The sequence below is a fragment of the Lates calcarifer genome, linkage group LG21, assembly GCF_001640805.2.
Source record: "Lates calcarifer isolate ASB-BC8 linkage group LG21, TLL_Latcal_v3, whole genome shotgun sequence".
In the NCBI taxonomy this organism is placed as follows: Eukaryota; Metazoa; Chordata; class Actinopteri; family Centropomidae; genus Lates; species Lates calcarifer.
In genome coordinates this window covers 25,942,840-25,956,574 of record NC_066853.1, presented here as the reverse complement: position 1 = coordinate 25,956,574, position 13,735 = coordinate 25,942,840, and the positions used below count along the sequence as shown (strand labels likewise).

Below are 13,735 nucleotides of genomic sequence, written 5' to 3'. Positions count from 1 at the left end.
TTAAATTTCCAGAAAATATACATAAGATTACATAAAAAGACAGAACCATGTTTGTATTTGAAAGGGAATCTAAACTTTGTCACAAGCCTAACCTGTATTTCAGTCACACAAGCACAATGACCAGATCAGATATATTAGATTAAATTAGATAGATAGATAGATAGATAGATAGATAGATAGATAACCAAGTAATTAAGTAATTCCCCTGCTGTCCAATTATCATTATTATCATCATTATTATTATTATCATTATTATTATTATTATTAGTAGTAGTAGTACAAGATTCTATGGTAATCAACTTTCAAACATTTCATAGTCATCTTTTATTCAGCTAGGCATCGCATTTACCCTCTCTCTAAGGTCGTTACATGTATAAATACTGTAAATAAATGACTATATATCTGAATCTATCTATCTATCTATCTATCTATCTATCTCAAGAAGAAACAGTGGACTGTCTTTGAAAAAGGTGAGCTTTGGTGGTTATAATATTAAACACTGAAATGTCAGTGAAACAGTGAGTGCATTCAAATACTGTACACGTAGGAAGCAGGTTTGTGAACTGAGCAAGTAGTCACCAAGTCAATATCCCAATGTCTGTCAGTACAACCTCATTATTATCAAAAAGAAGGACATCCAACATATGACCAGGTTTTCACATCCACTGAGATGTGTACTGGAAAAAAAGTATGCTCACTCTCTGTTCTCTCTTTACTGATTTTGAATGTAAAGACAGCATCTGTTTAAATCTGGATGTCTGTCTCCTCCTCTCTGCTGCTGTGTCTTTGTAAAGTCCTCTGTCTTGAGGCAGGACTGCAGTGCTGAAGCCACAGATAAGGCCTTCAGATAAGGAGAGGGTGGAGATAACCATCCTGCCACCTACGTCGCTCTGCAGCATCAGCTATCTGAACCCTTATCGGACCACACAGGCCTCCCTCCTTCAATCTCTGTCCTTCTGTTCAACTGTGGGGCACCTTTTCTTTTTTGCCTTTCCTCCCACTCTTTCACTTGACCCTCTCATTCTTTCTCACCGCCTGTGTCTCTCTCCTCCATCATCCAATCACCACAATGCCAGTGTAGATCCATATCGACTTATCGGAGGGACGAAATGGCCAAAGGGGAAATGAGGCTAATTAAATTGATAGGCAAAATAAATGTTGGTCTATGTGGTGTGGTGTGGTGTGGTGTGCCATGTGTGTTGTATGCCCTCGCCTGTATGTGTGTATGTGTGTGTTTGTGTGTTTGTATCAGTCCGCAGTGTGGAGAATCACTATGATAAGGCAACAGATTTATTGTGTGGATTGCTGGGCAGAGTGAAAGCTATCTGAAACGAACAACAATGGAACTGACCTTGAGGGAAGTAGAACTCTTTGAGGAAATTCACTTACTGGTATAGTTGTCCCTGCTGATGCTGAGACCAGGTGTGTGTGTGTGTGTGTGAGAGAGAGTGAGTGAGTGAATGAAAGAGAGAGAGTGAGAGAGAGTTCGTCTTGAACTGGAAGTGAATGCAAGAGAAGCAGGCTCAGTGGTGGCTACTGATATGAAAAGGTATGGAGTGTCTCAAGTCCAAACGCAAAACATGTGCACGCACACACACACACACACACACACACACACACACACACACACACACACCACATACACAAATGGATACACAGTGGCAACAGAGTGTGAACTTACCTCTGTGTCGGTTTGTGGTTTTGTCAAACATTAGCATGGCGTCCTCTACCTGTAAGAAGGCAGGAAGACATGTTAGAATCAAACAGAATCAAACAGAAATAGATACAGCACACAGAAGTATGACGAACACATGCCATAAGTTGGTCGCCGATTCCCCAAGAAAAAGAAGATGAAATAAAACAGAAGTGCAACCCAACTCAGTAAGGTGTTATTCCACAATGAGCCTCCACAGTTGCTTGGTACACCTTGGCATAGACTGTGCAAATTTCTAATGGCACAGTCTAATGGCAAGGTTTGATGACATGATGTGGGTCGCTGGAAATAGAAACGAGCATCGACTGTGATAAATGTTTTATCCTGTGTATGTGTGTATGAGTGAAACACTTATTAAATTATAGCATTAAACCAAATTGATGAAATGTAAACTTATCATTTGTAGCAGTAAAGAGGAAGATATCTCAACCACCTTGGTAAAGACTATGGATATGTCATCACACATAGACGTGTGGTGAGAACCCCTGTACAGAGTGGTCTGATGGGAGAGCGGTCTCCAAAAAAATGATGTTTAAATACTACTAAAGTGCAACAGCAAATACATTTTGTATGAATCCTAATTATGTCTTTTGTCAACATAATGAGAATGTGTTGTTAATTTACATATTTGGCAAGTTGCAAATATGTTGATTCTGAACAAATCAATTCATAGACAACATATTTGTTTGGGCTGCAGCGTGGGCCTGAAGAACTATAACATTAATGTTATAATAACTCAAGAGTTAATTCTGACAATGACTCATTCATAAAAACATTACTCCATTCCCATCTACCATCTTAGCAGCCAGTTAAAGATCAAGGAGAACATTCTAGTCTGCCGAAAGAGACCATCCTCGAGACATCCCTATACCCAAATATTTACACCTGTTATCATGTAACCAGAGTTCTCACTAAAACTGAGAAGTAGTTAGAAAACAAACCTCTGAGTTAAAATCCTGTTCTCAGGGTCAAAAGTGAACATTCCCTTTTCTTTCTCCTTATCTGTTCTTTCTATCTCTGGCAAAGTCAACACCTTACCACCGCAGTACCAATCACCCCAACCACAGTCACCACCTAATGACAAAGTAACAGATTCTTTCTCATCCGTCACCATCCTGTGGCTCACCTCCTACCAAATCTGCCATGGAAAATGCAGTGATTACTTGCAGAATATGATGAATATCAGAAAACACCTGGAATGAAAACGGCCTGGAAAATAGCCTGGCATGAACACGCCTCATTTTCACTGAATGAAACCTTTGTCATCTCAGTCAAACCTGGCAGCTCTGACATACAGCCACAGCTGGGGGTTCAGATGTGTAATAGAGACTGGAGAAATTAACTGTCTGCTCATTCCACTGAATTACAAATTCTTTTACAAAAAATCTCTAATACGACCTGTTATTTAAGATGAATGACAGATTGAAGTGAGCTCTAAGTCTCCAACACAGAAAACAAAAGCTGCCCACTTCCCCACCACTGGAATGATGTTAAAAAACACTGTGATAGACAGAACGTGGAGGACAGTGACACGCAGATGTACTGCGGTGCTGAAGGCTCAGGTTAGCATGACAGCACTGTTCTGTGCTGGCTGTGGCCTGGGAAATGTTTGCTGAGCAACAGTAACAGCTCATATTCCCAGTGACTGATGCCAAATCTTTCTCTGTGTGCACAAAGGCAGAACAAAAGAGCTTTATTACTTGAAGCGTGAATTCAAAAGGTAGGAGTGTGATGAGAGAGACGTGAGGCCACAGAAGAAGTGCTGTTCCAGCTCTCAGACAGAGGAGAGTAAATTAAAACAAAGACACGGAACGATGCAGGGTGATGGGATGACTTGTTGACAGGAGAGAGATCCATAACACTGACTTTGCCTCTCTCCCTCCTCTGTCTGCCTTTTGTTATTGAAAGACGTTTTATCACATTTGATAATCAAAAGGCTCAAATTTCATGGGTGGCCTGTCTCAAGAGGGAGAGGCGGCGATGTCAGCTCATCAAGCATTTTTGCACTCATCATGTTGCCAATCTCTCTGGGGGGAAAAGTAGAGAAAATGAATAAAGCAATGGAGGCAGAGAGTTCATGCGCACTAGAGGGAATTACATGGATTCACCTTTCTGAAAAACTGCAGCATTTTCTGGGCAAACTTGCATCAGCTGCCACTAGCAGGGGTTATTAGCCAATATCTGTAAATATGAAATGAAGAGATAAGACCACAGCAGATAAACTGACTAGAAACTGACTGCGCCTTTGACAAACAGCCTATCTATACTTCCCATGCCTCTGCTTACTGCTTTATCCCAATTCTCCTCTGAAGAGCAGCACAGAAAGCTTTTTTTTTTTTTAATCTCAGCTTTATTTCAACTAAAACGAGCTCTGGTGATAAGAGTTCTCTTTAAAAAAAGGTCCTGGATATCACCTGCTGACAAAAAAGTCCCAAGCTTTTCAGAGGCCATCTGAAAACACCTCAGGTGCTGGGTTTGAAAACCACAATTTCATGCATTCTCTGAAATCTATATTTGCTCAAATCTTTTCACACGTACACAGTAGTGATGTGCTCATCACACAAAGCTGGTCTTGAAAAAAATGAGATAATGACTGAATATAACACTTCTATTTATTAGATGAGGTTTAGACCACAGAGTCCTCCTCACACTTCAAAAACTCCCCCTGGAAGAACTGAACTCATGTTATAAACCATTTAAGATATGACACTGAAGATTAACCAATAGCAGCCTGCTATAGCTACAGCCTTAAACCACAAGGTGAGAGAAAACGTACATGCTCCAAAGGAAAAGCATGCTATTATCTCTTGAAGTAGACTGAGGTGTAAATAATGACATTTCAGTACAAGGAACAGCTGCACACTGGAGTCACAGCTACCTGTACTGCATTAGACCATTTTGACCAACTTCAGCTCTTCCTCATGCAAATAACCACAGAACAGAAAAGAGGAAGATGCATGTTGACATGGCAAACTGACAGGTAACACCATAATGTACAACAATTTCTTTGTTATAAGGAAAATTTAATAAACAAGGGTGGAGGTTGGATGTTTAACTCATACCTTTGCTGAATGTGACACTGCTGAGATTTCAAAATAAAAGTACCTGCCTCATTATATTATCATCTGAGCCTACTAAATGACTGAAAAGATGCTACACAGTGACATCATAGGAACTGGAAGTGGATTTCTTCTGCCTCCATATTTAGAAAATTCTGTCTTATCAATAAACCACATGTGAGTCCATTTGAGGTCAGGTGATGTCAGGTAATTAGGACTGTGACTTAATTCTTAACCAAGTAGCTGCAGTTCTGAAACTTAATCAAGCCTTCAATATAGAGCCGGCAGTTCTGAAAACATGCAAATAGTTTTTGTAATGGTCATTTGGGTTGTTTTGGAGGACCCCGACAACCCATGTAGTTGTTTGAGTTTGAAGACTTGACGCTCTGTCCTGCCTGAGTGTCTGAATTCGGTTCCTCATCCCAGGGAATCTTTGTATATTTCAAAGTTAATTTAACTATTTGCCAATAGTGGTGACTATGCACACCACTTCAGTGTTATATTTTCAGTGAATAACAATAAAGAAAAAAGACAGTTATACAAAAATGTATAGTTTAATCTTGTTTTTTTATATTGTGTATTTTATTACTTGGACTATTCAAACCACCACTGTTGTGGTCATTTATGTGTTATGTTTTAACATTTTACTGAAGAACCAAATGGATCAGAGAAAATTCTATTCACCAACACACAGCAGGTGATTCAGACTGTTACTGTAAAGAAGAAGGAAAATATCTATTATTTCAAATCTAACAAACCTGGTGTGTTCCTTGGAAGCTTTGACTCTGGAGTCTTGATGGTGGACCAGTTGGACCTGAGTGCCCCCCTGTGCAGCTGCCAACTCAATGAGACTTGCTGCAGAAAACAAGCTATTCTCCAGGGAAGCCTGGCTTATCCCAGCTGTCAGTCACCATTATGGCTGTGATGAAGAGCACAACAGCAGGTGCACAGGAGAAGCAGTCTCAGCTCCACATCATCACTAACACTCATTTTAAAACTCAATCACCTTCATTGGAATGCTGAAATATACAGTGTAAGTAATGTAATAAGTATAAGTAACTATAGAACAAAATGCAAAAATCCATGATTATTCCACCAAATAAATAATGTGTATTTTGTCTGCAGTAGGTACAGAATGTGTGGTTGGTATTTCTTTCATCACAGTAAACTATTGGCAGGACATCCATCTCCCAACAGGCACAGGAGTGGTTGGAGCTTTGGTGTTTGAGTGTGCTGCACTTTGTATCAACAGCTGATATCCTGCTCTCATGAGTCAAACAGAAACATACACATACAAATATATAAGTTGGAAATACTATGTAAGCAGACTCACTGTCATTACTAAATAATTCTTATAGCTGGAAGGATATGAGAAGAGTAAAGGCTGGCACAAACAGGACCCAGGCCATTTGTTAGTGCCTTCCACAATGACCCATGTGACTCATTTACCATCTCCATGGTGAAGTTAAGTTTAAACTTGGTTAAATTGAGCTTGTCAGATGATTTTTGACCTCAGAAACATCAGTGGACTAAACAACATCCACACAGTCCTCTTACTTGTTTGTTCTGGTGCTTTTGACTGTGTCAGCTTCATCAGCAGTTAGAAATGTAAATGTTCAACCTTTGCATTGCTCTGAGTTCTCATTCATGATGGCTTGAAAAGTCAGGCTTGACTTTTCAATGGTATCATTATTCATAATACCATAGAATAAGTCTGAACATCTACAGTTCCATGACGACTGAACAAAATCAATGCTGTCAATAGCTTAAAACAGAGTATGTGGATAACAGGGTTGGAAGGAGGTCGGATGTATACATAATAAACCTGAGTAATACTTCACTGTGAGACCAGTAATAATCATCAGATTTAGGCTGAGGGGACAGAGAGAGACACAGGGACAAAAGTAGAGACAGGGAGTGTGCAAGGGAAAAGGAGCTCAGGTGTTACTTAGAATCATCCATTACACAGCGCAGAGATGACACAACAGCCAAGGACAGATGATTTCAAAATGATCCTCTGTGTGTGTGTGAGAGAGAGTGTGTGTGGCTGTATAAATAATAATAAGTCAAAGCCATGAGAAGATGCATAAGATGTATTAACAGCGATTACTTTCTCAGCTTCTGTAAACTCTCTGCTCTGATATGCATGAGAAAAATAATTGTGGAGCATGTGGCAGATTGACAGTGGCAGGTAATAAGGTAAACTCCAGGAAAAATCTGCCAATGCTGAAAATTCTGATTACTGTCTCCATCCTTTCTGTATTACACTCATACATAATATCAGGCATACTACATGCTGTGGTTCATTCTGTACAGATTATGAACCAGAGGCCTTAGGGAATGGATGAGGTTTTAGTTCTGGGAGTTTCCACCAGGTTAGACCAAGTCTGAGACTTCAGCAAACATTCAGACCATCTCAATTTTACAATGTTCTGTCAAAATCCCTTTTTTCTTTTAGTTTTGTCACACATAAAACTATTGACTACTTACAAATGAAGTATGTTTTTGGGGTCAGTGTGAAATCAGAAAAGCACATTAAACATCAATCAAACTGTCAAACTGGACTGTGTAAAATGGGCAGCAGAACACCAGGCATCATATCTAATAAATGAAGAAAGTTATAAATACATTCACAGGGTTGTTTAGACTAATACTGACAGTGGTTATTAGTAAAGCCATAAAAATAAATGTTCATGTTTGGGTTTTAAAATCCATCACTGATGCAGCCTGCATCCTTTCTGTCAGTATTTTCTGGTTTACCACAGTTCCTCCCAAACACAAAGGCTTAAAGGCTCTTTTTCTAAAGCCAAACACTGCACAAGCACCATTGCTCTGATTGTAACGTCCTGTCCTGAGTGAACAGTGGGTTAAGTTGACAGAGGAGCTGAATAGTATTGAGGTAAAACTATCACTTGGCAGCTGACACTAGAGTTTGAATTTGTAAATCTGCTCTGTCAAATTTAGTTCTGGACTCTGTGACACTTCAGCACTACAATATAAAGCGTATGAACCCACGTGTATGCTTGCCTTTGCATACACATGTGAACTGCTTATGAGTATACATCTCTATACATCTCTCCTTTGAGATTATACAAAAACGTAAATGTTGATCTGTTGTTGAAATCATGCGCTTATTTTCTCAGACAAAGCTCCTCCAGACACATATACATGCTGTTAAGTATATCATATGGGAACTCTGAAAAAGCTGGAGGATCTTTGCTTATCCCTTCAACTCATTCCAGTCTCCATGTCGGCTAAATGTGTATCTTTTTTCACCACCCATTTGTAGCACAATGACCGCAATGCATCATTGCAGCTCAGCATCCCCGTCCCCTTCCATCCAGCAGCACTATTGCTTCCATATCTCTCCTCTTCCATTGCCCCATCTAGCCATTCCACCTCTGTGACACCCCCTCTCCTCCCCCCAGCCCCCGACATCATTTCATCTCTTTCTCCAGCAGCCTATCTCACCGCCTCTTTCTCTCCCTGACAGTCCCATGCCGTCATGCGCTCCTCTCTCTGGACTGAGCCAGATAAGCAGGTAATTCATCATTGCAGTGAAGGGTACACACATGTACACACACCCACACACTCACATACATTTACAAACACACACACACACACACACACACACACACCGGGCAGCTCTTATCAGCGCTTCACAAGGATTGGGCCGAGCTCATGCCGGGTCTCTGTCTGAAAGTGACCCACAGCCTTCGAGCACCAAATTACCATGACAACATTCAAATTATCCCCACCGAATGACAAGAGACAAATTAATATATTTCCCATCATCCCTCCGTGCCCGCACTCACAGCCCTCAATTTGTGCTTCTATTATTGGGAGGGGAGAAAGAATGGTTTAACCAAACCCAGGGTGTGTAAGGAAGGCCTTTATAAATGCAAATTACCCTGGCTGCCTTTCTCTGCTGAGAACAATGGTGAAAAATAGCAGGTTGGCCTGTTAAAAGTGATACCACTTCCACTTCATTTTTCCCTTTCTGCTGCCTCTTTTTTATTTACAATGCAGAGAAAAAGCCTGGGAACAGCAAATTCAATTCAAGCTGCACAATAAAACACATTCATGCGGAAATGTGGCATATTTCAGCTGACAGATTCATAAAAGTGTCGCTGGCATAATTGAGTCAAGAATGAAGAGGAAATGATGATGAAGATGGTGATGATGATTATGGCTGGGTAGCACTGTCAAGAGGAGTGATTGTGTTGGAAGAGAGGAAGCTGTTATTCCTCTGCTTGCCTTGTAGAATAATATAAAGCCTCAGCAAACACAAGATGTTCATTTTACAATTTAAAACTGTTCTACAGCAGAGAAACATATCAATCCTGCATCTGCAAGCCTTTGAGGAGGGAGCGTCATGAGGCAGAAAAACAATTAAAACGGCTCTGCGTATTTCTCCAGTCACACAGCTTTGATACACTTGAGGACGTTTAAATGGGATTTGTGATGCTGATGATACACACAATAAGCATACAGCAGTACAAGACTATGAAGAACATTTGAATTGCATCAAGAAATAGAACATCTTTTGCCAAAAACCAGACTGTATTCGAGCATGGTTCTACCTTGGTGGTAAATGGAGGGTGAGTGGATAACTCGGGTTGAGAACTTTAGTTGCGCAGCAGGAAGCAACAAAGGCTGATCTGCAGGGGGCTGATACACTGCAGGCACTCTGTCAGTCACACAGAACCACACAGCACACACACTCACAGAATTCAGGGTAAATATATACCTTAGATGTTGACATTAACACTGTATAGAGCCTGGTAGAAGTTTCTGCTGCTATAGTAACCTTTGACTGGGTGTTACTGGACTCTGAAAATAAACAGTGGAAGATGTTATATTGACAAACTGACCCAACTGAGCCATCTTATAACATACACCTCATGCACATAATTCATTTCTTTGTATGTATCTTTTACAGGACACCTGTTGGGCTCTGTAACATTGCATATTGGGAACTGGTAAAAGTTGGATTAACCCCCTTTATACAATTTACAAATGGATGCTCCACAAATGTGCCTTTTTTCCCTCTGTGAATGTCTATATCTGTGCTGACTGTAAGGTGTAACACTCCTCTCCTCCTAAGGGTGGCTATAGTGTGACTTGCAGTGAACCATTAACTACTACAGGAAGTATATGTGCAGATTAACACCAGGCCTGCACACCAGAAGTGCAGTTGGATTCTCTGAATGCCACAGTTCTCTTTTTCTAATTCCTTATCAGTTCTCCTTCGCATCTTTCCTTGACCTCATGGTGTTTTCCATCAAGGTCAAAGAAAGGAGATTTTTTGGACTATTCGACCACAGCCCAGGTATACAATGTGAAAGTGTGAAAAACTGGTGCGCATAAAGTTTTCACAGGAACAAAGTATACCATCAAAACTGTACACTCATACATGTACTGTTTCATTTCCTTTTTATGTATCTGGTCGGTAATTGAGCAAGCTCAAGCAGTGATGATAACATTAAGCAATTTTTTATGAGGTGGTGAGTTTGAACACCTAGCATGTACTGTATATTTTACTTCCCAGCATAAATTAAGTTCATGAAAATGTTCACCTCCGTGACTGAAAGAAGCCTCTTTGGAAAGAGCCATATGACACACAGAAAATGGTGTGCTTTATACTTGATTAAATACATTTCTCATAAAGTGGAAAGTAGTTATCATAAGAGGTGATAGCAACCACGATGAAGAGACAAAGAGAAAACAATGCTGTATTGTTCAGTTTCCACTCAAAGTCTGCTTTGCACCAAATATGTCAAAACATAAAAGACCATTTAAAATGACATAAACATGTCTTTCTCTGGCAAACACTGGATTCAGCAGGTCCAGTGTAGCAAAGCTCGAGCCTCCCAGCCATCTAGAAACAAACATGAGATGACCTGTCAGCCATGTTCAGTAACCAGTCCCACAAAGAGACCTGACTATGCCATGTTAGCAGGCCACTCTTCCTGATCACTGGACTGTACAGCAAAAAGCACTGGATCTGTGAGCCACTTCTCAGCTGAGACAGAATCACAATCAACTTATCAGGCAGCAGCACAGACCTGTTCACCCAGACATAAGGTTTAAACAAGTATTCACACAAGAGTTCAACAAAATATTTTAAGACTGATTCATCTCAGCGTTTACAGCAGCTGAGAGACACCGTTAACAATACAGCATATACAAGTTAGTGGGTTTTGTGACCTTACAACAATAGCACTTCTGCATTCACTATAGAGAAGGAACAGTAATTATTCACACAACTGGACGAGGCTCCTAATGATAAAAATTCAAGGGTAATTTTACATTTTTTCACATGTCACCATACTGTTTTATGTCTTAATAGTACACACAGTTTCCTTCCTCCAATAACACTGAGAATATTAGTGGACACAAAACAATCTAGGCTTGTCTAAACTGACAGTTTCAGTTGTTCTCACACCAGACCTGACCTCATTCACAGATGAGTGAATAGCATAGTGGGAGATATGTGATAGACATAGATCAAAGTAAAGACTGAACTTAGAACTGGGCCCATAAACCAGATGGGAAACAGGCAGTAGGAGTCCTCTCTAACTCCAGACCAGCTATTAGCACGTCAGGGAAATCTACAATCAGGTCAAAGGTCAAATGGCCAGTTCTGGAAGATCAACTTTAAAAGAAACAAGGCCAACATAGGAATAAACAACCAAAATCTCCAGAATGAAAATGATTTCATTCTATGCAACAAGACTATCTCCACATGGGATATTTGACTGTTTATTTATCAAGAATAGTAACATGGACAAAACATTGCTAAACAACAGAGATTGGACTCTTACAGATCCACAGACCCAAACACGTGTTCCCCTAACTGTTTTATCGAGCAAATGTTTTCAGGTAATGTGGTGAAAATCTAAGATCCATGCCAAAACTGAGATTTGCAATTTCAGAGTTAATTCAATATCTGCCATCTAGAAACCACATCTAAACATCACCCACGTGATGAACAATCTTGCTTGAGTTTATTGATTATTCTTCATTTGTCAATCAGAACTGTCCTATTTCATTACTAATGTATTAATAGTTACAGAAACTATTTAGTCTTATGCCTGATCAATTAATAACTTTTATTATGTTTAAGATTTGAGAGGGATGTGCTGACACATGATCCATGTTTGAATTCATTCACTGTTTCCTTCTTGTTAGTAATAGTGTCATCAAGCTCCATATCTCACCTTGTGTACTGTCTTAACTGATCATGGTGGAAAGTGAATATGTCATTTATTTGCAGGAGACAGACTGGTAGAATCATCCAAGGCAACAAAAGCATCCACCCAAGGCTCCTGGCTCCAGACACAGCTGATGCAGATCAGCATTTCATTACCTGCTCATGACTGGGTTGATGCCAAAAAAGGAAATTTAATCTGTAACTTTCATTCCTAGATATCCTAGGACTTGGTAGTAATATGATCATACAGGCCATAGCCTACACCTATTCGCTTCCATTATATCATAGTCACCTTACCAAACCTGTGAGTTTGATCATCTCGACATCTTCATTTTTATTTTATCATTTTCCATTTATTCCAGACAGTAGTTGATAAAGTAATCTATATTCAGACTGAATATGAGACTGATTGGATTTATATTAACGTTAACATTAACGTTAATCGGAATCTTTCCAAAGATGAAAGTGGTCCCCTACAATGAGAGCTTGAAAAACAGTTTATTTACTAACATAATAGCTGAGCTGGAAACATGAGCATTCAGATGATGAGCTAGATTTGGAAAAAAGCCAACATTTTATCCAGATAATCTTAACTACTTTACATTATACACCTACAGTAATTACAGTGGACCAAAGCTGAAGCACTATGAGAGTCAATAAACTATGTTAAGCTTCAGTTTCTTCCCCAAATAACAAAGTATGGGTGTTGATAGAAGAAAGGTGGAAGGATGACAATAAACACTGGGTTTCATCATTTCATTTAATTTCTGACTGTACTGTTATATCACCACTGAGTCTGCATACGACTTATATTGATAGAGATTGAGAACTAGAGTAGGGGTTTTTAAAAATGTTTTATTAGTGTGACAAAAGGATGGACATAGAATGGTCATAGAATGTGTTGATGAGGTGCGATCACACTGTACTGTGCTTCCACTTCACAGTTTATCACAAACAGGGACACAAAAGATGGAAGAGAGAGTATATACATGTATACACATATATATGTCCCATTATCACCACAACACTTAACACATATACCTCCACGTGGTGGATACCACATTTTTTACTATAAGACCCACTGTAAGAATCTAAAATTAGCTGCCACACCTAAGTCAACATTTACAGTAGAACAGTGCTTTAAAAGAACACTTATAATATACTGTGCTGCCTGTGCAGCCAAAACAGAGAAAGGTCCACAAAATGTACAGCTCAAAGACTGGTGGTAGCAGAGAACTGCTACCACCAGTCTGCTACTACTTATGCTGCCTGAGTTCTAGGCTCTATGTTTTCATTTCATAAATGCTGAAACAGAAAATAACTGTTGTGGGATAAAAATTAGCATTCCAAAACTGCGTTAGCATAACAGAAATGACAAAGTTTTATATCAAAAATAAAGAAAAATACTGAAAAAATGCAGAATGGGTTTTTAAAGAATTATTTTGGTGAGATAACAGAATCAGGAACCCAGCAACCAGTAGAAACACTGTACATACACAAACTGATGACATGTTTGAGGATGCCTGTGCTCATTATTCAGGAAAATGAACCACTAAACACGGTGAGTCACGCAGCAGGTAATGGAGGCTAATAAATATGTCACAGTTGATCGAGTCCCTGATTAAGTATTATACTTCTGAGAACATGTCATTACAGACAAAGACAGTCTCCAACAATTGCCTGTAATACATGCAAGTATAAAACACATATTGCCCATCATAAAAATCCTCATGGATGTAATGTGTC

General features: G+C 39.6%; 1 protein-coding gene across 9 annotated transcripts in view; it reads right to left on the bottom strand.

Moving 5' to 3' along the window:
- msi2b (musashi RNA-binding protein 2b) overlaps positions 1 to 13,735 on the bottom strand; it is a 225,078-nt gene that overhangs the window by 103,508 nt on the left and 107,835 nt on the right. For all 9 annotated transcript variants that reach the window (XM_018701510.2, XM_018701503.2, XM_018701534.2 and 6 more), the window contains exon 7: positions 1,682 to 1,730. In XM_018701510.2, the coding sequence (XP_018557026.1) occupies positions 1,682 to 1,730 (49 nt within the window). The remainder of the gene's footprint in view (positions 1 to 1,681; positions 1,731 to 13,735) is intronic.